We start from the raw sequence: 26,234 nt of genomic DNA, 5'->3' as shown, positions 1-26,234 counted from the left end.
CAAACTCCATGCTCCCAATGCAGGGGGCCCAGGTTTGATCCCTGGTCAGGGAACTAGATCCCACACACTGCAACTCAAGATCCTGAATGCTGTAACCAAGATCCAGCACAGCCACACAAATAAATTATTTTTTAAAAAGAGCTACTCATCACAGTCAAGATAAAAAATACTGAGCCAGTTATAGAATACTCACAAAACTACTGTTTCCAAGAGAAAAACCAGTGATGAAATTGAACCTAATAAATTACTACCCACCATGAAAGATGAAACTCATTACTTTCCCTAAACAACAAACAACATTAGTGTACCAGTCAAAATGAAATAAAGTAAATGAGAGAATAGTTTTAGAGGGCAGAGAGATTTAACAAGATCTTCCAAAAATTAAAATATTTAGATGTTGAGAAATTACTGCCAAAACAATTTATATCCCAAGATGTATGTTCTCTTACAATATGACAGAGGCAGAAAATATGTTCATTCCCCAAATACAGGCAATGTGATTTCTAGCTGGCCTCTTTCTCTCTCCCAACCCTCCTCTCTCGGGTTACTAACCCTTGAAAAGCTACCATGAGAGAAAGCCCAGATTACGTGCAGAAACCACATATGGGTGTTCTGGCTGACAGTCCCGGCCAAGTTCCCAGCTGACAGCTAGCATTCACTGCCAGACATGCAAGTGAACAAGCCTTCAGGATTCCTGGCCCTGGCTTTTTAAGTCTTACAGCTGAGGCTCCAGACATCATGAAGCAGAGACAAGCCATCCTGGCTGTGTGCCCTGTCTGAATTACTGATCCACTAAAACTGTGTAGCAATAAATGATTATTGCTGTTTTAAGCCACTAGTTTTAGGACAATTTGTTACTCAGTGATAGTCATTACTACATTAACTCATATTAATGTGAAGAATGAGGCATTTCTCTCTTGAACCACTCTACAACCCAAAGAACAGTTTAGAGAAAACTCTGCATTCTATGAGGACCATTCCCTCCAAGGTTTCAAATAACCAACCATCCATTTTGCCATTTGATTCAAAACTTAAAATAATCCGCCCCCAAACTGAATACTAGAAATATCTCCCCAACATACTTATGATTAGAGATTAGTATCAACAGTTTAGTAATGACCTCTTGAAAAATACAGAGACTGACTTTTAAAGACCAGGGGTCTATAAAACCAACACATTCTCATTTTGTACGTATTTTCTGTATTAAATGGTCAATAGAAGAGTGGTCAAAGTTCTCAGTCAATCAGGCTACAAAAAGAATTTGGAACCTGTAACCCTATGCTGTTTTTCACAAAATTAAGTGCTGCTTATTCTTTAGAGAGAGCACTGGTTCTCAAATAATCTTGTGACTCCTCTCTTCCTGGATGTAGAAGACAACAACGGTGAATGCGGGAAAACATGACTTCCATTAAACTGCAAAGTCTGATCACTAACAGGGTGAAGGTATCCATTATTATGGGGAAAAGTGAAGCAAAGAGCAGCAGTTAGAATAATTTCTCTAAATTGTTGTAATGGGTCACAGTGGACTAGAGTTTGAGGACACAACACTCTTTAAGCACATCTGATGCGGTTTATTTCAAACTTGCTATTTCAAAGTAAGATCATATCATGACTATTAAATAACATGTACAAGGTAGTAATTTATTATAAATATCTCCTAGTGATCTTACGTCTTACCTGTATGTTCTAAATGTTTTAATGTCACATTGTCAACAGGGAAAAAGCTGAGGATAGCACCATATTCTGGACACATGTTTGCTATTGTAGTTCGATCTACTATAGACAATTGTGAAACTCCACTTCCAAAAAACTCAACAAACTTTCCAGCCACTCCTACTTGCCTGAGATGCTATATAAAGAGAAAGATAGAAACACATACAAAATTAGCATGGATTCTCTAAAAACCATAAAATCTAATTTTTAACCCATTGCTAGTGACAGTGAAGGATAGAGGTCCTCTGTTATTTTTATGAAACATCAACTCACTCTGGTTTTCCAGCTAAAAGCAAATAGTCAACAGAAGAGTAGTCCAGTCACTGGTAGGATAAAAAAGCACTTGAAAATTCAAAATGTCTCTGATATCAGGGTACACCATAGACTATAACTGGCAGTCTTCTTTTTTTCTTAGCTTCTAGCCAATTAAGGCATCTTAGATTTAGTGAAATACTAATATATTGATGAAACCATGTATCTGAATTAAAAAAATTATATATTGCTATAAAGATTCTTCAAATTCCAAATACTGGTCCAAATATTGACAGCATCATTAATTATACATAAATTTCATTTTGATAGAATTTAACATGTGGCTTCAAACTTAATTCCTTCTAAAATTATTTTTATTACTGCAACCAAAACAGCTACCCACCTTTTCTGAACTGTAAAATGGTTGCAGAATGGCAGAGGGAGTGTGCCCAGGACAATGACTAAGTATGAAACAACATTCAATCTATGAATAATATTAAGTTCGAACATTTTAGAAGTGCTAAGGATCATTTAATCCTAACTTTTTTATAGATGCAGAAACTCAACCCTAAAAGAAAGATGTTTATTTTCACTGTTTTATTTTTGATGGTAAGAGCAATATAGATTAGAAATACCAAGTCAAATGCTGCTTTCACCAAATTAATGAGGTACCACAATATACATTTTGAAAAATAATGACTAATTCTATAAAGATATGACTAGAACAGGACCTCAAAAAAGGGACAAAATATTCAAAAAGGTATGCACACATATAGATTTAACTTTCATTATCATTAAGCAAAAATGTCTAAAGTAGATGTATAACACTGTTAAGAAAAAATATAGCCAGAGGAATCTAAAAAGCACCATTAGGTTTCAGGATATGCAAGGAAAAGAATTGGTTTTTCTAAAAACATAATGGGCTATTCCTTTCCTCTAGGAATAATCTGTCAATTCTCAATTTAACTTCTTGATCTTTTGTTACCATACACTGAATCAATCATTTCTGCAAGATGTCAATTTTTTTTCTAATTAGGGAAGCAGGATCAATATTAAATGGTAAGAAGGAGGCAATACCGTTTTCTTTCCCTGCGGAGTATTCTAAAAGCCTTCAGCCCAGAAATCTAACCCAAAATGCTCAAACTCCGGGATCCAAATATGAATTCTATTTGGAACATTTGCCAGGTTCCTTCATTTAATGAAATGGGACTTAATCATAACAATAAAGTTAGTGAAAATGAAATTTAGGGTGGAGAGTTACAAATTATTGTCTTTAGGAAAACCTAGATTACATGTATTAAATGCATGCAGCCAGCATTTTAAAAATTCAGAAAAAGAGTTTCTATAGTTTCTTTTTATATTGAAATACAGTTGATTTATGTGTTAGTTTCAGGTGTATGGCAAAGTAACTATAAAAAATGTTAAAACAGTCAACAGAAAAATTTGACACTACCACACAGTTTTTAGTACTATCTAATACAGTAATAGTTTCCAGAAGACAAATGATTCAATTAAATGTTAAAGGAGATGCAATTAGACATTTCCTAAGTGTGATTTTTTTGAATTCAAGTAGGCAACAAGTATTTACTGAGGCAATAAGGCATAATGGTTAAGAGCATGGACTTAAGAACCTGACTGCCTGGATTAGAATTCTTGTTCTATACTTAATATTCAACCCTATGACCCTCTGGTTAAGTCACTAAACCTTACTGTGTCTCAGAATTAAAATGAGGATACTAACAGTACCAATCTCATAGGCTTGTAATGAAGAATAAACGAGTTAACACTTCAAGGGAACAACGACACAACAAACTGCTTCGTACCTACCAGTATAAAGTATTACTATGATGACAACCACAGTGACAAAGCTAATACCACCACCAGAGTGCTGAGGATAAGGTGATAAACTGAAATACCTGCTCTCATGGGGCTCTTCTATTTACAAAACAAAATCATGTCTACCGAGTTATACAGCTAGTAAGATTTTAGCTCACCTTCGTGATGCCAAGAACGACATCTATGGATGTAACAAAAGGATTCGATGAACCAGTTAATTCACATCCAACCACCTCTGGTAAAGTAAGAGAAACTGGCAGGCCAAGCATAACTGCTTCTGTTTCAATGCCTCCAACCCCTAATGTAATAAACACAGGTATATGAGTATGGTGCATTTAATAATTTTTTCAACATCTAAATCTCTAGTCTCACGAGTTTGTCTTAACCTTACACAGAATTGCTATAATGCTATCATTGTAGATAGGAAACTCAAGTCTTCTCAAAAGAATGACTTCACTCACAAGGTTGAAAAAATTTTACTTTTATCATTATTTTAAATTCAGAAAACACTTAGTATCTCCAATGCTAGGTACTGTACTATGCTCAAGATACAGGTATGAATAGAACCCAGCCCCTGTCAACCTCAAGAAGTTAAAAGCCAACAATTTAAAAACCCATAAAAGAGTAAATGCACTCTGAAAGAGGGAACAGCTGGCACAAAGCCATGAGGTGTAAGAGCACAGCCTACTCAGAGAAATAAACAAGCCTTTAAGATGTGTTTGGGTAAATGGCTAGGGGCACGATGTTGCCGAGGACCCTATTAAAAATGTGAAGAAATTTGGATTTATAAAGAAGGCCAGGAAAAGCCACTTGAAGGACTTTAAACAAAGGAGTAGCCACATCGCCTTCACAGACATCATCATCATTAGAAAAGTGAAAGTGTGTATCGCTCAGTCCTGTCCAGCTCTTTGCAACCCCTTGAACTGTAGCCCACGAGGCTCCTCTGGCCATGGGATTCTCTAGGCAAGGATACTGGAGTGGCTTGCCATTCCTTTCTCCAGGGGATCTTCCCAACCACCATCACTAATCACGCCACAAACAGCAGTGCTGTGCTGGTCACCGTGAACTTTTCTTTTCATAAATTCTCTCTTACGCCACACTGTCCACAAACACTTGAATTTAGATTTAATTTTTGTTGTTAACTGTTATAGGTGAAAAAACAGCCTCAAATAGGCTATAAAGACCCTGCTATTTACTTTCTTTTATAATGTTCCTGACATCCTCTCTCAAAAGAATTAAATGTATTTAGTCATTTACTTACCCCACCCCAGAATCCCCAAACCATTCACCATGGTTATATGAGAATCTGTGCCAACAACACTGTCTGGGAAGAGGAGGTCCTTCTCTTCAAAAACCACTCTTGACAAATACTCTAAGTTTACTTGATGAGCCATTCCGGTTCCAGGAGGGATTACAGCCACATTCTTAAAAACTCTTGAACTCCACTATATTTTATTCAAATTTAAGAAATCAATTGTTAACATATATCTGAATTCGGTTCACAATTAACATATAAATAAATATTGAAATGGAAAATATTTTACCAATGTTCACTATGGTCAAAGTTTACAATACATAAAAACAAATATGCAGATACTAAATCTACATGTATTCATTTTGCAGATTATTCAAACAAAATAAAGTCAAAGAATAATGTTCTAACAGTCCAGATAAACAGTAGCTTTCAACTATGTTCCAAGGATTCTCAGGGACAGAAAAAGGGGAAGGCTCAAGTAGAAGACTCTGCAGGCACACCTGAACTAGAGCCACTGTTTTTAATATTTTATTATATACTAGGGTTTCTGATTAAGATTTTATTTGAAGGAAAAAAGTAAAAAAGGGTTCTGCTGCTAATATTAATTTTCTGATCTACAGATATAAAAAAATTGTATCTTTCAATATTTTATAAACTTTATTAAAACAATTTCCCCCAAATCATTTATACCTTGAAAAATTGAAGCCTCTCTCGATTTCTGCCAAATTCTACTTCTTGATTTTTTAATACTGTTTCAGGTCTAAAAAGAAAAAAAGCTGGCATTAAATCTATGTATTATAGAAAAGAGCTGTCATGTTTCTAAGTCTGCATTCTTATGTACTTACATACAAACACGTTTCTAAAATTCTAGGAATAGTAATTTACTAGACTTTTAGAATCAGTTATTTTCTTTTCAACAATGAAGTTCTGTTTTAAATAGGACCAGAAAGCAATTGCAAGGGCTTAATATTTAAGCCACGTCCACACCAGTGTCCCAAACTGTACTTAACATGCATCACTGTGAGATTTGGCTAAAATATTACAAGTAGCATGGTAAGCTTTGTTGGATTTTCTAGTGCAAGGAAAAAGGAGAGTAGTTACCTTAATGAATATACAATAAGTGTGTATGTTTCCACCCACTTGACGCTTACACCACTTTAACTGGGAGATGATTGTTGATTATCACTATGCGGCAGTGACAAACAACATCATTTTATAAGTTTAAAAAGAGTTTTGGGTAAAAATCTTGTATTCATCCCACCACAAATGGAAGGTTCTACTTATGTAAAGTTGTACTTTAGTTTACATGGATTATATTTTCTATAAATTATTTAAATTAAGAGATAAAAACAATTCACTGTCAAGCAGTAAACAAATTGCCATTTTTAGGAAGCTATTTTTATCTAATGGATATTAAAAAAAAATTATTTCTAACAGCTTTAAGTTGTTTATTTCATCTGCCAGCTGGTGATTTAAGTGTTGACTAGAATATCAATATAACCTAAATTATACATGTCCTCCAGGGTCCAAATAATTACAGTTGTTTAATTGCCAACTTTTTTTCAAACAAAGATTAATAATTCATTGCTGAGTGATCATCTGAAGCCATAGCAGATCTTAATGAGATTTTCTTAGGACCTCAGGGAACAAAGCTTTCTAGAGCCATTCCAATTATTTTACCTTTCCATAGTACATGAAAGCTACAAAGTACTATACAAACATTTATTAGCTCATAACCTGACTCCAAATTAAGCAGTGATTTCAAGTGCCAGATGTATGCTCTGAACTGTCTACCCCTCCATTTTTTGTCTATAATACTTCACTGATGCATTAAAGCACGTGAAAAGAGTTACTATTTTCATACAGCAAGAGATAATATCTAGTCTTAATATTTCACAATTTAGAGTTGAAATTAAACAGAAATGTTACACCATATTGGATTTTTAGAAATAAAAACATACCACCTTAGGGCTTCATACCATTTATAAAAAGATAACCAAGAAAAATCAATGGTTTTTTGAATCAATAAATTTTCCTTTTCAGAAAATTAATTTCTAAACAAGAAACATCAATCTCAAAAGTTCAACAAGTCCCTAAAAACCAGGAAAATTAGGTAAGAGGAACAGAATACTTACACAGAACTGACATAGCAAAGGACCCACAGATTATACTCAATTCTTAGGAAAAGCATCTGAGGTCACTTATAACCCAAGGTTTTACAACAATACCGAGCACAAAACTGAGAACCACCTAGAACTTGAAAGATCCAGTTTAGGGACAAATGACTTAAATGTTACTATCTGGCAATTATGATGAAATATGCATTCACAATATCCTTAACCTATACCTTAAATTACCCACTCCGGTGTTCTTGCCTAGAGAATCCCAGGGATAGGGCAGTCTGGTGGGCTGCCGTCTACGGGGTCGCACAGAGTCGGACACGACTGAAGCGACTTAGCAGCAGCAGCAGCAGCATACCTTATATTTGATAAATTTTTTAAACCTGAAAAAGTCTAAGTTATTTTTAACTAACCTTTAAAAGATTTGACAGTGTAATAACAATGGGACAAACAACATAACTCTTGAAGACTTTGGAAACTTTATAGTATATGAAAACATATCACAGAGCTTTTATTACTTTGAAAAAATTACATAGTAGGAAATTTAACCAACTCTTGAATAGGATTCTTTTCCAGGCTGCTTTACTACTTTTCATGGTACCATTTAGGAAACTGCTTATCTAAAATAGCTCAGTAAGTCTGTGACATGTGATAATGAGAATATTCTTAACACAGAGGTCCCAATGCAATAAGAAAGAATAAGAAATCTCCTAGAAGGAAAATAAAGCTAAAAATATAAGTAGGGATTTCGACAAAAGAAATGTGAATGAATAATGAGCATATGAGTGATGGTATAAATTCACTAAAATAAAAAACTAGTTTAAGATATATCTCTGCCTACATTAGTTATAAAAATTAAATATATTTATAGAAAATTCTTAAAGTTTTCTTCTGAAGAAACAGAAATAGATTATGGTATTTGGAGACTACCATTTTAGTTATCTTTGCTTCTTTCAGTACAACAGGAAGCACAATAAATATGAAGGCAATGTAACTGGGATCAGGAGGAGAAGGAGAACTGAAAAATAACTTGGCACTAACAAATATTTTAAAAAACATGTCATACTCAGGCACTGGTTGCAAATGAAAAGGACATAGGATGGGTGTGTTTTCAATCTGCGAAGAAAATTTTCCTGAGTTTCGGCCTAGTTCTCCAGAATCACACGATCCTCGGCAGGTAGTCTGGCCTCTGCAGGGAAGCTTCTTAGGCTGCACTCTAAGTGGAGAGAGCTTTCCTGCTTTCTGTAGGTCACCACCTCCAGGATTTGGAGCATTCTGTATTGCACTATCATTCCAAAAAAGAAAGACAAAATAAAACCATTTAAAAGTGACAGAAATTTAGCTCTTCAAAAAGCACACACCAGCAATGCTATCTGGAAGTAACAACTGAATGTTATTCAAAGGTTGAAGTATCATTTAAATCAGGTTTCAAAAGCAAATCTCAGATTACAAAAAGAAGGACGGGAGTTAATTTATGACAACTAAAAAAATAATTCTAAATGCCCATTAAAATCATTTTCCTACAATAACTTTTGGCAAGTAGCAAAACTGATCTTTTCCCCCATCTAACAACTTAAAAGAATCTGGGATCCAGAGTTTAACCTACAGCAAAAACTTTAATAAACTGTCTTATTCCATTACTCCAGGGAAGCTAAATAAGCTGGTGCATGAAAACATAATCATGTCTTCTCTAGTTTGATTTTGATCAAAAGGATCATTTAAATGTAAGAAAATTTATTTCAGTGGAAGGAAAATACAACTGTAGTAAGCTCAGTGTTTCCAATCACCAACTTAATATAATTAAAGACGTCCATGGCTCATATCTTTAGAGTCTCTCTGGAAGGGAAATTAAAAAACAAAAAGGAAATGAAGGCTTTATTCAGATACTCACTCTTTGGAAAACAGATTCTAGGCTTGTACACTTCTATAAAAATGGCAGCAAAATACACAAATAGGAAAATCACTTTAAACTCAGACTTAAATATAAATTTCACCAATCCATCAATTTTCACCAGTTTTTCTTTTTGTATATTAGTCAGTACTAAATGTTGCAAACTTTACTCTGGCACAAATTACCTCTATTCCCTTTCCTCTATACCATATACTCCTAGCGGACTGGCTGGCAATCAACTTGCATGTCTGTTTTTATAAATATCCGTATTAAAGTACCATTTGTTGAAGTCAATTTGCAAGGAATGGTCAACCGTGAGATCTGTTGGACAGGCAGGATGGACTTTCTTAGGGTCACCTCCAAGAGTTTTCACTGCCTCCCTCATAGCAGCAAAATCCACCATTGCCGGTATTCCACTAAAAAATAAGAAACAATTAACTTCTAAGTCTTCTTTTATATATGCTCAAGTGACTAATATGCATTTATTTATTTTTAAATTTAAAAAGTATCCCTTTTTAGTTTGCATTCATGTTTGATAATGTATCCAAAGTTATATGTAGCTTACTTTAATGAGAATATTAAATACTGTCTGAGAACTTGAGTGCTAAAAGGTAATGTGCCAAAGATAATACAACAGATGATTCTTAGAGGCAAAGATAACTTCAAAGAAACTGCTGATGGAGTCCTTTTCCTTGTCTTAAATTTTAAGATATCCCATCCCTTCTCCCCAGCTCCAGCCCCTTCACTCCCAGTGCCTTGTCTCCAAAGTTATCCACTAAACATACGAATCTACAGATAGATCTGTATCTGCATACGTATCTCCAGCCAACTATATAACAAGCATTTGCCAAATGACTTTGAGGTGCTAGACACCAAGGGTACAAGGCTAAATAAATAAGGGAGAGTAACTGTTCTCAAGGAATTGGTAGGAAAGACAGTAGCAATTACAGAAGAGTATTTTAAGTACTACAGTAGCAGCACATACAGGGTACACAGAGAAGTAACATATTAACCAGATATAGGTGAGTGGGTAAAGAAAATGTTATTTGTCTAGCTAACTCCTACGCCTTCTTCAAAACTCAGCTAATGGTTAAGTCTTCCAATAAATAATTCTTAGACACCCAAATTAGGCAAAGTCTTTCAAGCTATGGTAAAGACTTCAGATTTTATTCTAAGTGTGATGGAAGCCTACTGGAGAATGAAGGAATGATATGAACTTTATCAACATTTTTTAACCAAGTCACTCCATCTACTGTGAAAAGATAAAACTATCCATTTCAAGTGTGGAAGCAGGGATACTTGTTCAGAGACTATTATAGTCATAGTCCAGGAAGTGAGAATGGGGTTAGGATCAGAACAACAGAGGTGTAGATGGTAAAAAGAATTTGGATTCAGAACATGTGTACTTCAAAGGTACAGCTCACAGAACCTGCTAATAGACTGGATTACGTATGAAGGAAAGAGCGGAAGGAAGGTTAACTTCTAGATTTTTGCTCTAAAGAGCATCATTCATTATGATAGAAAAAACCTGGAAAGGAATACGTGAGGGGACTGGGCAATGATGTTTAGGATATATTAAGTCTGAGAAGCCTATTGGCTAGGACAAGTAGCCTATTGCAGTGACAAGTAGGCAGTTAGGTAGAAGCAGTTTTTAAAATAAATGGCTACAGGAAAATAAGCGTCTAATTTTTTGAAAAAACTTTTAATTTAGCACTGGAATATAGCCGATTAACAATGGAGAGAACAGTGAAGGGATATATATCAGTAAAGGGATATATCCAGATATACAACAGTGATATATATATATATATGTCCAGTGATATATATATATATATATATGTCCAGTGATATATATATATATCCAGATATATAACAGTGAAGGGATATATATGCATGTGTGTGTGTGTATATATATCCATTCCCCCAAACTTCCCTCATCCAGGTTACACATAACATTGGGCAGAGTTCCATGTGCTATACAGTAGGTCCTTACTGATTATCCATTTCAAACACACAGTGTACATATGTCTATCCCAAAGCAACTGTAAGTTTGTTCTCTAAGTTTGTTGAGTCTGCTTCTAAGTTCATTTGTATCATTTCTTCCTAGATTCCACTTATAAGGGATGTCATACGATATTTCTCCTGCTCTGACTTACTACACAAGTGAGACACATTGCTTTAGTTTCAGTTCAGTTCAGTGTCTCAGTCGTCTCCAACTCTTTGCGACCCCATGAATTGCAACATGCCAGGCCTCCCTGTCCATCACCAACTCCCGGAGTTCACTCAAACTCATGTGCATCGAGTCGGTGATGCCATCCAGCCACCTCATCCTCTGTCATCCCCTTCTCCTCCTGCCACCAATCCCTCCCAGCATCAGGGTCTTTTCCAATGAATCAACTCTTAGCACGACGTGGCCAAAGTATTGGAGTTTCAGCTTTAGCATCAGTCCTTCCAATGAACACCCAGGGCTGATCTCCTTTAGGATGGACTGGTTGGATCTCCTTGCAGTCCAAGGGACTCTCAAGAGTCTTCTCCAACACCACAGTTCAAAAGCATCGATTCTTTGGCGCTCAGCATTCTTCACAGTCCAACTCTCACATCCATACATGACCACTGGAAAAACCATAGCCTTGACTAGATGGATCTTTGTTGGCAAAGTAATGTCTCTGCTTTTGAATATGCTATCTAGGTTGGTCATAACTTTCCTTCCAAGGAGTAAGCGTCTTTTAGTTTCATGGCTGCAATCACCATCTACAGTGATTTTGGAGCCCAAAAAAATAAAGTCTAACACTGTTTCCCCATCTATTTCCCAAGAAGTGATGGGACCGGATGCCACGATCTTCGTTTTCTGAATGTGGAGCTTTAAGCCAACTTTTTCACTCTCCTCTTTCACTTTCATCAGGAGGTTTTTTAGTTCCTCTTCACTTTCTGCCAAAAGGGTGGTGTCATCTGCATATTTGAGGTTATTGATATTTCTCCCAGAAATCTTGATTCCAGCTTGTGCTTCTTCCAGTCCAGCGTTTCTCATGATGCACTCTGCATAGAAGTTAAATAAGCAGGGTGACAATATACAGCCTTGACGTACTCCTGTTCCTATTTGGAACCAGTCTGTTGTTCCATGTCCAGTTCTAACTGTTGCTTCCTGACCTGCATATAGGTTTCTCAAGAGGCAGGTCAGATGGTCTGGTATCCCCATCTCTTTCAGAATTTTCCATAGTGTATTGTGTAAAACACAGTCAAAGGCTTTGGCATAGTCAATAAAGCAGAAATAGATGTTTTTCTGGAACTCTCTTGCTTTTTCCATGATCCAGCAGATGTTGGCAATTTGATTCCTGTGCCTTTTTTAAAACCAGCTTGAACATCTGGAAGTTCATGGTTCACATATTGCTGAAGCTTTAGTTTAGAGAAGGGAAGTTTTAAAATTTATAAATGAATCTTCACAATTAAGAGACATCTGGGAGTATGATTCTAGAAAGAAAGCACTCTGAAAATTCATCATGAAAAATAAACCTACTACTCACGTAAAATCTTGAAGAAGAACACGGGCAGGGAAAAAGGGCACTTCAACATTGCTCTGTTTGGTTTTCCAGTCTAAAATGTTCATAACATCTTCCTTTTTCATTAAAAAGCCATCACAATTTCGCACAGCAGCTTCCAAGAGGACCCGTATTGAGTAAGGCAGAACATCTGATTCAAGAGAAAATATTACTATTAATAAGGGAATAATCTTTACTACATGTTGTAAAAATTATAATAGCAATACATCTGTGTCAGGTAAAGACACAGATGTATTGTTTCTCAATTTAAAAAATTTTAGTCAATAAGAAATAAGGATTTGCCTTAGAGAACAGGGAATTATATTCAATATCATACAATAAACTACAATGGAATATAATCTGAAACATATATATAACTGAATCACTCTGTGTATACCTGAAACCAACAAAATACTGGAAATCAATTATATTTCAATATAAAAAAAGTTTTTAATCCAGTAAACAGGAAGTGAAACACCATTCTTGTTAATATGAGGCTTTCTATAAATTTGACTTTCCTATATGTAAGCTGAGGCCCTGAAAAAGCAGAGATAAAGCCTTCACCTATACTTTAATAAAATAACTGAAAAATCAATTATTTAAAGAAAACCTTTATACAAGAGCTGCACTAACTTGGGCATATAAGATTGACAAATACTTAATTCAGGAAAGACACAGAAAAACTGAAAAGCACAGCTAATTAGAATAAATACAATGATGAAAACATGTCTATTATGTTAAAAAATGGTTAATAGTTTGTAATAAATTTAAAAGAATCTTTATCAAAAATAGTTAAGGTTTAAAAATAAATCAGCATGCTTAGGTGAGCAAAATTAATTTCATGAAAATTGTCATTTAACTCTTATTACTAGTTTAAGAATACTCGAGAGAAATAAATTTCAATATTTAAAAAATTTTTGATCATATTAAATTCTCACAACAGATTTTGCCACTTGAAAGTATTTCCTTAGTACTGAAAGGAAAGACTGAATCAGTACGAAATTAAGGAATTATGCTAAGCCATGGTAACCCACACAACAGATTACTATGCAGCTATTTAAAGGAATGATAATCTCTAAATGCTACGAAGTGATCTCCAGACTATATCATTAAGTGAAAATTAATGCAAAACCATGTTATAACATATATCTTTACAGTAAGAGTAAAAAAGCAAGTATAAGAATATGATTGTGTTAAATATAAAATTAAAAATTATAATTTAAGTGTATTATATATAATTTAAAATATTATATATTAAAAATGTAATAATGTACACCCCTCCCAGAAAGAACAATGAAAAGATAAACTAAAAGAACTCAGTATGTATTCCACACAGTATTTTGGTTGCATCTACCTAGCGGGACATATACTAGGGGCAAAAAGATCCACAAAGAAAAAATTATATTCAGTCATTAGTATTGATATCTGCAATTTTGAAGTTCTCATATATATGAGAAGAAAGTAAAAAGTTACTTTCTTTTTACCATTGTTACTATGGTTGAGAACCAAGATCTGAGAGTAATGACACAAGTGTAAAATCAGAGTAGCTAAGTTAAAAAAAAAGAAAAAATCTTATATTTTAATTGTATTATCAGTACAAATTCATGATTTTTTCTTTAAAAAGAACATGTATTGCTTACCTCTGATCAATGAAAATGCCTAAACGATGACAATCCAATAGTAATGAACCGCTAGCAACTCAGCCTGCTGTTTCTAAATATTATTTCCCATTTAAAAAAAAAAAACAAAAAACAAGGGTTTCTTGCAGAAATGATTGGTTCCATATTTGGGAAAGGACATGCACAAAATGAGCCTGGAACATTTGGTATCAGAAACCAAAGAAGTTATCAAAAACTAATAGGGACACTTATGGGTCAATCTGAGCAATAAAATGAGTAATGACTGTAACACATTAAAATATATCAAATATATAAATAGCCCTTAGTTCATAATGACTCTTTTGCTACAGAGCATACTCTGAAAACTGACAAAGAAGGGAAAATAGACTGTCATTCCCTCCTGATTTCAAGTAACAAAATAGTTAAGAAGAGAAAGTTTCTTGTAACAGAAGAATTACAGCTAATAAATGTAGAAGGGCAGTGATATAATCAGAAAATCACCAATGTGAAGCATCTAACAAAATAATAGATCTATACAAGGATCATAAGTGGATGATAAAATCATGAGGTAATATATGAATGGGGAACTTATAATGGATAGATCAAGCTGAGAACAATTATACCCAACTCAGCATCACCAAAAGTACGACATTATAGATGTTAAATGCCTCTTGATTTAACAAGAAATACAAGCCCCCAACTATGAAATATTCTTTGCAAAAATAACACAAACATAAATAAACCTGAATCTAATCAAACATCCAGTTACCAAGAAACATGGGAGATAGTACAACAATAAAGTGAAACCAGAAGAAGCAATCAAATCTACAATGTAGTACATTCTACAGAACAAAGAACCTGTTTTTTTTTTTTTCAACATAAAAATGGCATGGAAAAAGGAGGATGAATATTTTGATTAAAAGAGATTTAAGAAACACAAAGACCAAGTGCTATGTGTGGACCCTATTTGGATACTGTGTGAATAAACCAACATTTATATATTTCTTATATAAATATATAAGAATATATCTATACACTTATATAAGAATATATCTATACCAGGGAATTCACATTAAACCAGAGAAATGTGAATATGGACTGGGTTTTAGAGCATAATAAAGAATTACTGTTAATTTTGTTGGTTACAAGTCCTTTTGTACATCAGAGATATATACTGAAGTACGTTTACATATTTTTTAAAAAGGTGGAATATTTGAAACAAAAGATTGACAAATGTTGACAACTGACTGACAAACACATGGTGGGTTATTATGCTATTTTCTCCCTACTTTTATGCTTGAAAATTTTAACACAAATACATTAAAGCATAATAAAATTGTAAGTAAAGAGGATAACGGACTACATAATCAGAAATACTAAATTCAAAACCACTCTTTGCCATCTGCAATAGGTATGACTTTTGGAAAGTGACTCAAATTGATGCATTTTCTCATTTAAAATGGGGATGCCAGCTACATAGCAGATGTGAAGAATACCTTACTTCATCATCTATCTAGTACAGGTAAAATCCTCAAACAAACATATGACAAACAGTAAGTACTTAACAAATATTCATTTCCATTTTTCCTCAATCAAAAATAACGAAGCCCCCCCAAACCAAGAGGAATTACAGAGGGGACATTTTTACGACAGAGCATTTGGAAATAACAAGAAGTAAAATATTATCACAGAAGCCAATACATAAAATTAACTTTGGTTAATTATTCTGGAAAAATAATCTCCTCAGGAATATTTTTTGTTTCAAGTGTCTTCATAAAAAGCATTTTGTCAGATTACTAGCAAAATACGGTAAAATAAACACCAGTAATTATCTCCACTCTCTCCTGAAATCCACTAGGGTTAACAGTAAAGAAAGTTATAAACCCACAACAACAAAGAAACAGAAGCAAAGCTAACAAAATTTTGGAAGATAGTCCTTAATTGACTGGTAACAGACTGAGCAGAACAGAGAAAGCCGGAACTAAATGCCCACAAAAGGAAAAGGCGATCAGAAACAAAGACGAGGAATCAGGGTAGCCTACGATGAAAGAGGAATGTGGAAAACCAGAAGGCAAAATCCCTTCAAAGTTCCACATGAAAATAACTTTCCACCTAGAAATCTGTAAATAGGTGAACTATTGATTAATTAGGCAAGGTCTCTGTACAGCACAGGAAACTCTGCTCAATGTTATGTGGCAGCCTGGATGGGAGGGGAATTTGGGGAGAATGGATACATGTCCATGTATGGCTGAGTCCCTTTGCTGTCCACCTGAAACTATCACAACATTGTTAATCAGCTATACATACTCCAATACAAAATAAAAAGTTTTAAAAAAGAAAAAAGCCAAGCAGTGAGAAATGAAAGAAAAAAAAAATTTAGTCAAGGTCTCAAAAACACACTTCTCAGGCACCCTTTTGTAGGAAGCTATCAGGATATGGTCTATAAAATAAGGAAGTGGAGAATAAAAAATCATGGAATTTAGGAAACAGTCTAACATAGGAAAAAGCAGAGACTCTTCTAGGGCAGCACTGTAAGTAAGCCACAGTGTGGTCAGCCTCAAATGCAGCAGAAAATGAAGTCCAGATGGTATGCTGCCAAGAGATAGGGAAAAAAATTCACTGATAGATTACTTGGTTATACCAGGAGTTTAGTTCTTCTGGAAAGCATGGAGATGAATTATTGATAAGGACACAGAAAACTAAGCAAACAAAAAAGGACAATCATTAATTACAGAAAAAAATATACAATGTTGTAGGAGAAATGAGATGCAACCATAATTTACTACATGGACTGGTTGAGAATATTTAGAATTATAAGTACCAAAGTCACTGCAGATGGTGACTGCAGCCATGAAATTAAAAGACTCCTTGGAAGGAAAGTTATGACCAACCTAGACAGCATATTCAAAAGCAGAGACATTACTTTGCCAACAAAGGTCTGTCTAGTCAAGGCTATGGTTTTCCTGTGGTCATGTATGGATGTGAGAGTTGGACTGAAGAAAGCGGAGTGCCGAAGAATTGATGCTTTTGAACTGTGGTGTTGGAGAAGACTCTTGAGAGTCCCTTGGACTGCAGGGGATCCAACCAGTCCATCCTAAAGGAGATCAGCCCTGGGTGTTCATTGGAAGGACTGATGCTGAAGCTGAAACTCCAATACTTTGGCCACCTCATGCAAAGAGTTGACTCATTGGAAAAGACTCTAATGCTGGGAGGGATTGGGGGCAGGAGGAGAAGGGGACGACAGAGGATGAGATGGCTGGATGGCATCACCGACTCGATGGACATGAGTCTGAGTGAACTCTGGGAGTTGGTGATGGACAGGGAGACCTGGCATGCTGCGATTCATAGGGTCGCAAAGAGTCGGACACGACTGAGCGATTGAACTGAACTGACTGAATATTGTTTTAACCAAAATTATAACTATAATAGGAAGAAGTACATGGTATATATGCAGAAGAAAAGAGCCAAATTCTCATTTTCCACAGTAAAAAGTCAGCAAAGTCTAAAACTGAAAGATCAAGAAACAGCTGTATAAGCAAGGATATTTAATAATATGGAGAAAATTATTAAAAGAAATGACCAAAATAATTAAATAGTATTCTCTACAGAATAAAAATTTGGGGCAGAGCTCCTCTTTTGGTTATAGTTTCAGTGGTCTTACTGTTTAACGCTACCATTTGAAAACTAGTATTAAATTAAAAAGCAATTATCAAATAAAGAGTGTGCCAAGAGGGGACATTTTGTCATTAAGGAGTACTAACTTGCAGATCTGTCATGATCTGCCCACAGCAAGGAAAGAAGCAAACAAACACCTTCTCCTACAAACAAAACAATTTATTTCTTATTTCTCTCTGCGGTCACCAGACTCCAAGATGACACCAGTAATTTTCACCTCTCAGCATTCATGCTCTCACAGAACCTACACTGAAAATCAGCTGTTTGTGTTACCAAGAGTACGGCAGAGACGACAGTGGGTTTTTCTTTCTTTGCTGAATTGAAGAACAGTTGATTTACAATGTTGAGTTAGTTTCTGGTACACAGCAAAATGACTCAGATACATACACACATCATTATGGTTTATTGTAAAATACTGAATCTAGTTACCTATGCTATACAGTAGGTCCCTGTTGTTTATCTATTTTATAAATAGCAGTATATATCTGCTAATACTAACCTCCTAATTTATCCCGCCCCGTCCCCTTCCCCACTGGTAACCATAAGTTTGTTTTCTATGTCCGTGAGTCTATTTTTGGTTTGTAAATAAGTTCATTTGTACATTCTTTTAGATTTCATATATAAGCCATAACATACTGTATTTGTCTTTCTCTGACTCACCTCCCTTAGTATATATGATAACCGCTAGGTTCATGACAGCGCATGACCTCTAATGCTAGGTTACAAGTATTTCAGCATCAGCCTTCTTCTCTCAGAGGGCTCACTCTGTGAGAAACTGACAGCCTGTTAAAAGGACAATCAAGCAGCACTGAGGAGAGGTTCATGTGGAATAAAACTGAGGCCTCTGTGCCAAGAGCAAGCCCGACGTGCCAGTCATGTGAATGGGCCGCATTAAAAGCAGATCCTCTAGCCCATCAGGCCTTTAGATAACTGCTGCCCCAACTAACACCTAGCTGTAACCTCATGAGAGATGCTGAGCCAGGACTATTCAACTAAGCCATTTCTGAATTCCTGACCCATAGAAACTGTTTACTTAATGTTTTAACCACAAAGCCTCTTGGTTTACAATGTATTATGCAGTAACAGAAAACCAATACAATTTTTTCTTCAACTTTTTAGACAGTAACATCTATAGTTATTCATTTAAGCTCTACTATGGAGTATGTATCAAGATGTTTTATATACATTACCTCATTTAATCCTTAAAGTATATCTATAGGTGGGTACTCCAGAGCCCTAACAGCAGAGAGTAGCTACCTCGGCTTTTTCCTGCTTTACACATAAGCCTAGATACCTCTGGATTTATCCCTTTCCCAATTAAGAAGGCAGCTATGGACCTCCTCCTACTAAATGCCAACTTTCTACAGGAGCTCTGTACGCAATTCCCAGTTACACGTTAGGACTCATTTGAGATGAGTCTAACAATTTTCTCACCTTTCTTCTTTTCTATCCTTCAACTGGATTTTTCCCATCAGCATTTAAAGTTCCTAGCTCCAGTTTCATACAAACTTGTGTACACAAGTACACACACACAGTTTCCAAGTACTTCTTTCTTCACTCTTAACCAAGGTTTTTGAGTCCCTCATATTCCCAATGTCCACTTTCCTACACATTTCATCTTATACTTCTATACTTCAGCCCAGACCAATCTGATTTCTCAAAATATCAATGAAAGAGTTCTAACTAGAATTCCGATATCCTCTCTATAATATTCAACGAAGCTAACGATTTCCTCCTCCTTGAAACATTCTTTTTCTACTGACTTTCACAATACCATTCTCCACGTCTCCTAGCTCACATTTCTGCACCACTTGCAAGCAGAAGCAATGATTGGCTTTGTTCCAGACTGTTTTTAAAAAGATGTTAATATAATGACTAGCCTTGGGAGATAAAGATAGTGTCACTTACTGGAGTAAAGGGCAGGCATGCTACCGTCCGCTGTAAAAGATCTGGGTTCCCTAAGTCAGGTTTCTTCTTCTTTAACACAACCTCGTGTGCAGGTTTTACCTGACCTTCTTCAACAAATGCTGGCACCAAGCATACTGCTTTGCTATGGGTAATAAACTATCCATTGTCTCTGATCCAACAGTTTTGTCTTCTGCCAGCATTTATGAGACTGTCAGTTTAACTTGCAAGGAGAGCAAACTGTTCGCTCCCTTACAGTTCTTAACATTTTCTGGCAGCCCTGTTTTGGTTTCCTGGCCAACCTCTACTCCTTTGTTGTTGTTAAGTCACTAAGTCATGTCCAACTCTTTGCGACCCCATGGACCCCATGCCAAGGCTCCTCTGTCTACTATCTCTCGGAATATGCTGCACTTTCCCTGAAAGCTGCCTGGAGGGTCACACAATGAGCAGCTGCTGCTTCTGCAGCCCCCATGTGTCCCATGACCCTGAAGGACTCTTGCCCTCTCCAGTACCTGTTGTCTCCGTACACATCCACACCACCAGATGCGGTTTGCCCAGTCCCCTGCCTGAACTCGAGGATGGCCTACTGCTTGTACAGCAACTCCAGACCAGCTCCAGCCTGACCAAACCAGCAAACATCTCTGCTATCTAATGAGCTAAACCACAACTTCTCCAGTGATCTGACTCCCTTCCAGTCCGTTGTTCCTTGGGTATTCTGTCAGCCTTACAGTAACATATAATACAGCATTTCCTTACATCTTACAGTTACTCTTGTATCACAGTTAATAATTATTTATATTAAATTTCCCTTTCCATTACTAAACTGTGTGCTTTCTTAAGCACAAAGATACCATCTTATCCATCTTTCACTCTCCAGGAACATGTTAGTACTCCATGTTAACTGAATGAATTAAACAGGGTTGTTGAGAGATACATGCACCAAGCAGAAAACTGGGCTGGATTAATGCCACCTCTTCTAACCAGGAATTTTTAGAATCCTATCAATCTGGAAAGCTAATCCTTTAAGGACAGGTAATCAAAAAGACACTGGGGAACCAGAACAAGCTTGTGATTTAAACTGAAAAAGTACAATAATGTGGGTTATCATACTTCAGAAATGAACTGATAACAATAGATATCCTTTTGATCAATTACTCAGTAGAAGATCTAAGAGGTGGTTCAGCCTTTAAAAAAAAGATGCTGAGGCCTGCTGTTTTACATGGGAGGCAGCTGACGAAAAGCGTCTCCAGGACTGCAGATCTTACCACTCAAGGTTAAGTGGCTGCTACCAAGATTAGGCAATGTAATGCATTTCTCAGTGCCGGGCTCAGAAACTGGCTTACAGATAACGTTTTGTTTTACAGAGTTTTAACATTTTAAAGTTTAACTGCCAACACTGAAATATTAGAGATTTTTTTTACAGGAAAACCATAATTTCAGGCTCCTTAAGATAAAGAGAAAATTTTATAACTCCAATCTCATATTTTTGCTGGAACTGAGTAGCAGTGACTCCTTTATATAGGGCATCTGCTCTCCAGTTTAACACAATTACAGCCAGAGCCACTTGGCTTGTATATGGTGCCTCTACAGTCCTATAAGCACAAGCATGTGAGCATACAACCCCCAGCACAGCAGTTTTACACAAACAGGCTTTGGATTCACAGGTCTCTGTTCAAATTTTTCCTCCACCACTCATTACGTAATACTTAGCAGTGATACCTTGGCCAAGTGGATAATAACAAAACTTATCTTACAGTGAATACAGTAAATAATAAACACTAACTAGCACTTTATTAATGCCACTAAATTGGGAAACAGAATGGTATTAAGGGGGCGTGGACACTGGTCTGAAATCAGAAGATACAAGTCTAAGACTAAATCTTCTCACTTAGAATATATGTGACCTTAGGCAATTTATTCAGATTTTTAGTCTAATTTTCTTTATCTGCATAAAACTATCTTCCCTGCCAACCACAAAGCAATGTGGTGAAGACAGATAATGTAAAAGGGTTTTGTTATTTCTCAAAAGTGATCATTCCAGGTTTAAACAGGAGATGGAGAAATTACCCATAGAAGATACCAGTATTAACAATAGGCTTTAGGTAAACTAAATATGAAAGAGTAATATACTGAAGACTGAAGCAAGGAGAAATTACTCAAACACTCTGCTGCTCCTGCTGCTGCTGCTAAGTCGCTTCATGTCCGACTCTGTGCGACCCCATAGACGGCAGCCTACCAGGCTCCCCCGTCCCTGGGATTCTCCAGGCAAGAACACTGGAGTGGCTTGCCATTTCCTTCCCCAATGCGTGAAAGTGAAAAGTCAAAGTGAAGTCGCTCAGTTGTGTCCAACTCTTTGTAACCCCATGGACTGCAGCCTACCAGGCTCCTCAGTTCATGGGATTTTCCAGGCAAGAGTACTGGAGTTGGGTGCCATTGCCTTCTCCAACTCAAACACTCTAGGCCTGCCTAAAGCCTCATGGAGGGTATCTTTGGAGTCCAGACTAAGAGAGCAAGGGGACTGGTAAGAACCTGCTTGAGTAGCTTTAGGGTAAACCTAAAATCCCTGTTTAAGGTCAGGAGCCTGGAGAAACAATTAAGAAACTGTTTTAGAAGCCCCTGTAACCCCAGGTCTAAGAGGTGGTTCAACAACAGTGATTTTGCAACAGGATTAACTCACTCCCATGTCTCAATAGTCAAGGTATTGTTTCTCTCTCTCTAACCAGTACCAGGCTGGATGGGATTGATTTCCAATAAACAACTCTGACCTTTGCGGTTGTTTTAATTTTGCTATGGAGCACCTAAGAAGGCGGAAAGAGAAAACAGATTCCTGCTTCTTGAAGATTTTTTCTTGGCACTCACTGACAAAGGTAGAGAAAACCAGACACACAGTATCTATTATTGACAAAGGTACAAGCAAACTCACTCTTCTCATCTGCTCTGGTAAGCATGTGATCTTGCACTATCTGCTAACATCGAAGGCGGACTTCATCGTGCCTGTCCCAACTGCCAGCCATGGAATGGAGAGTGCTCAGTGTCCCATTACCTCCCTGGCTATAGCACTGAAGCAAGAGCCAACCCGTTGGCAGGTCAATGACCAATGGCCTAGTGGAAAAAATACACTAGGACAATTAGATTCCTCTCTCAGGAATTTGCAGTCAGGACAGACTGAACCAGACAGTTGTTAAGCACTAAGCTAGACAGAGGTGCCATTTGTGGCCATGTATAAATGTAGCAAGCAGAGGCAGCTTGTCTGCAGTGAAGTAGAGAGAGCAGAGGAGCGGAGAGGGGTCAGGAACCTGAAGCACTGAGAGGAAAATTAAAGAGCTCTCTTAATTCCAGGCCCACTGCCCATTTTCTTGAGATACAGCCACCTTTCATTGCCTGGGAACTCTGTAATATCAGAATAAATCTTCACTTGAGCTAGTGGGTGTCTGTTCTCTGCTACCAAAAGGACCCAATCTAGAACAGAAACTATCTACAAAAGCACAGTTAAAACCAACAGACCACTGGACAAAATGTGGAACATTGGTGAATGCATGGTTAGAGATGGAATAGAATCATATTAGGTAAAGGTAATCCTTAGAAAGTTACGCCTTGTGTATAAACATTATAAGCAAACTATTTCATTGCTTACCCAACTTACTGCCCTTTCCAGAGTCCATGGAAGAGACAAGATTAGAAAACAAGGACTTGTGCTTCTGTCAGTAAGATAACTGACCAGCAACAGATGTCTGATTTGCCCAGTCATGCTACAGGTTAACTGTTAGGTTAAAACAATAGGTGAAAAAGTCATCTAGAGATATAGTCGTAGCGGGCTGGTAAGCCCAGCATAACACAGAGAGGGCTGGCAGCGGCAATACTGGCTATTACACAATACCAGTAAGCAAAGTGGGCTACAGAGAGAGAAGACTGGGAGCAGACACTCACAAAGCAACAAGCATAGAGAGAAGGAGCAGCCTCGGGCTGAGAAATTCTAGTTCCCGGGAGGCCTGACTGAGCTTCCTCCCTTTGCCACTGGATGTCTGGAAACTGCTTACAGCATCCTCTTTCTTGAACGCTTTCACATCTTGTCCAGTGGTCTGTTGGTTTTAACTGTGCTTTTGTAGATAGTTTCTGTTCTAGATTGGGTGCTTTTGGTAGCAGAGAACAGACATCCACTAGCTCAAGTGAAGAAAGATTTATTCTGAGTTAAGTGAGTTTTTGTTCCTTATACTGACTGAAGGGCAAAGACTGGAAGAGACAGTACATTTACAGTAAAAGTGAAAAAGAAAGTACTTGATGGGGATGGAAGAAACAATAATGTCAATCCAATAACACTATATAATGAGCTGGCATCAAAACTTAACTACCTCACACATAACTTTGTTTATAAATAGAGAAAAGATGGTAACAACTTCAATATTCAAATATCTGGTAACTAAACCATGAGGCTTTCATATAGGCAATACTGTGCAGCCCTGAGAAGCTGTAGAAAAGTGTATATAACCCTTTCTACTCAAAACTCACACTCCCTGGTTCATAAACCACACAGATTCAGAGCAAGGGATACTTGTATTCAATGACAGAGAAAGATGTTCATGATATATTAAATTAAAAAAGGTTACAAAACAATATACACTGTATTTTTGTTAAAGTAGCACATTTATGTATATTTGTATATGCACATAAAAATGAAACTGTCTCTACACTGCTTATAATGTTTCAGTCTGTGATTTTCAATCCCAACCTAACTTCTTATAATCAATAAAAACTCTCCAAAAAAATTAAATACAGATTTTCTTTTGGAGATTGTAAGGTAGGATTTGGAAAACCAAGTCCTAGCTCCACTACAGGATTGAGCAGTACTACGGTTAAAAAGGAAGCAATTAGGAAGGAAAAAAGAAAGATGAATGAGATAATATGAGATAAAGAAGGCAGCCTGAGGCTTTATACCAGCCTGAAAGCCCTCTTGCCCAATAACAGCCACTTGCTAAAATATGTTTCACTAGAGCCAGGCCAGTGTCTTCACTGCCCTCCTCCTTACTCAGTTTCATTTATGTCTTCCATTATGCTTGCCAGTCATTCTAAATCCCCCAAGTGTTAACTGGCCTCTGTAATCCCTCTGCCATTCCAAGCAACAGTGATTGCTCTCTTCCTGTGAACAGGTATATTTTCAAATTCAGAGATCTACTTAAGAAAATCACTCAAAATTTCTAAGGTTGTAGTCAGCGCACTTGAGTGCCAGGTAAACAGCTCCAGATGGTTAAAACAGCATTTTGCCACTAGTGAGATTAAGTTTAAAATGTGATCAATATGCATGACGTGTCCACTACTGTAAGGACTGTTGTTTAGTCGCCAAGTTGCGTCCAACTCGTTTGCAACCCCGTTTGCTAGTCCTGGCAGGACTAGCCTGCCAGGCTTCTCTGACAATGGGATTTTCCACTCAAGCATACTGCAATGGGTTGCCATTTCCTTCTAATGGGGATCGTCCTGACCAGGGATCCAACCTGAATCTCCTGCACTGGCAGGCAGATTCTTTACTACTGAGCCACCCAGGGAAGCCCTTCCATAAGGATCCATTGAGTATCAACCAGAGAAGCAAAAAGGTAAAATGGCAATAAAAAGCAAAAATCAAATAATTTGTGTTGTATTCCATCTAAGAACAGGCTTAATAAAGGAAAGCACTGTTAGTGAGTCAGATAGCCTAGGCTAGTTCACTCACCACTCATTCCCAACCACTTTTCCCTTCAGAAAACGAAATCTTTCAGGCTTTAAAGTTGAGAGAGATGAGAAAATTTTGGCCAAGGAGACAAGCTCCTGGGGAGGGTTTTTCTTCCTGTTTTGCCCTTCCAGCTGCTTATAATATGTACATAATGCCTGAAGGTACAACAACTATTTGCAACCCCCAAAATGAAAGCAAACAGAAAAAAAGGGAAAAGCCTAAGTCCCTGCTGATGTTGGTGCTATACTGTCCCAGTATGTCCACACCCAGACTTCTTGGTAGGTGAGAAAAATAAACCCTATTTGTTAGAGTAACTGTACAGGAGGATTTTGGTTCTTGCAGCTGCAGGCATTCCTGATACAGTTAGCAGGGAGCTTAGAAGAGTGTTCTAGACTATCTTTTCTCCCCAACACATAAGAGAGCCAGAACGTTTTCCCTTCATTAAGTTACTCATTACAACCATGATTCTCAGCCTGGTAGGTATCCGAACGTGGGAAGCAGAGAAGACAGTGGTCGGGAACCATGGTGATCACCAAAGGGAAAGTGGACTCACTCAGTCGTGTCCAACTCTTCGCGACCCCATGGACTGCAGCCTACCAGGCTCCTCCATCCATGGGATATTCCAGGCAAGAGTACCGGAGTGCATTGCCATTGCCTTTTCTGGGTGATCACCAAAGCAATGTCTCTTAAGCACAGGTCTGGGTGGCCATTCAATTTGGTCCCTCCACAAA

General features: G+C 37.0%; 1 protein-coding gene across 1 annotated transcript in view; it reads right to left on the bottom strand.

The window, feature by feature from the left end:
* The window catches only part of IREB2 (iron responsive element binding protein 2), a 49,654-nt gene that overhangs the window by 20,032 nt on the left and 3,388 nt on the right, over positions 1 to 26,234 (bottom strand). Inside the window, exons 3-9 of the mRNA XM_004017817.5 lie at positions 12,589 to 12,754; positions 9,346 to 9,483; positions 8,243 to 8,461; positions 5,747 to 5,816; positions 5,063 to 5,246; positions 3,960 to 4,099; positions 1,678 to 1,849 (exon numbers count right to left, since the gene is read on the bottom strand). Coding sequence (XP_004017866.1) covers positions 1,678 to 1,849; positions 3,960 to 4,099; positions 5,063 to 5,246; positions 5,747 to 5,816; positions 8,243 to 8,461; positions 9,346 to 9,483; positions 12,589 to 12,754 — 1,089 coding nt within the window. The remainder of the gene's footprint in view (positions 1 to 1,677; positions 1,850 to 3,959; positions 4,100 to 5,062; positions 5,247 to 5,746; positions 5,817 to 8,242; positions 8,462 to 9,345; positions 9,484 to 12,588; positions 12,755 to 26,234) is intronic.

The sequence above is a fragment of the Ovis aries genome, chromosome 18 (assembly GCF_016772045.2).
Source record: "Ovis aries strain OAR_USU_Benz2616 breed Rambouillet chromosome 18, ARS-UI_Ramb_v3.0, whole genome shotgun sequence".
In the NCBI taxonomy this organism is placed as follows: domain Eukaryota; kingdom Metazoa; phylum Chordata; class Mammalia; order Artiodactyla; family Bovidae; genus Ovis; species Ovis aries.
Note: the sequence above shows the minus strand (reverse complement) of the source record. Positions and strands in the feature narration are given on the sequence as shown.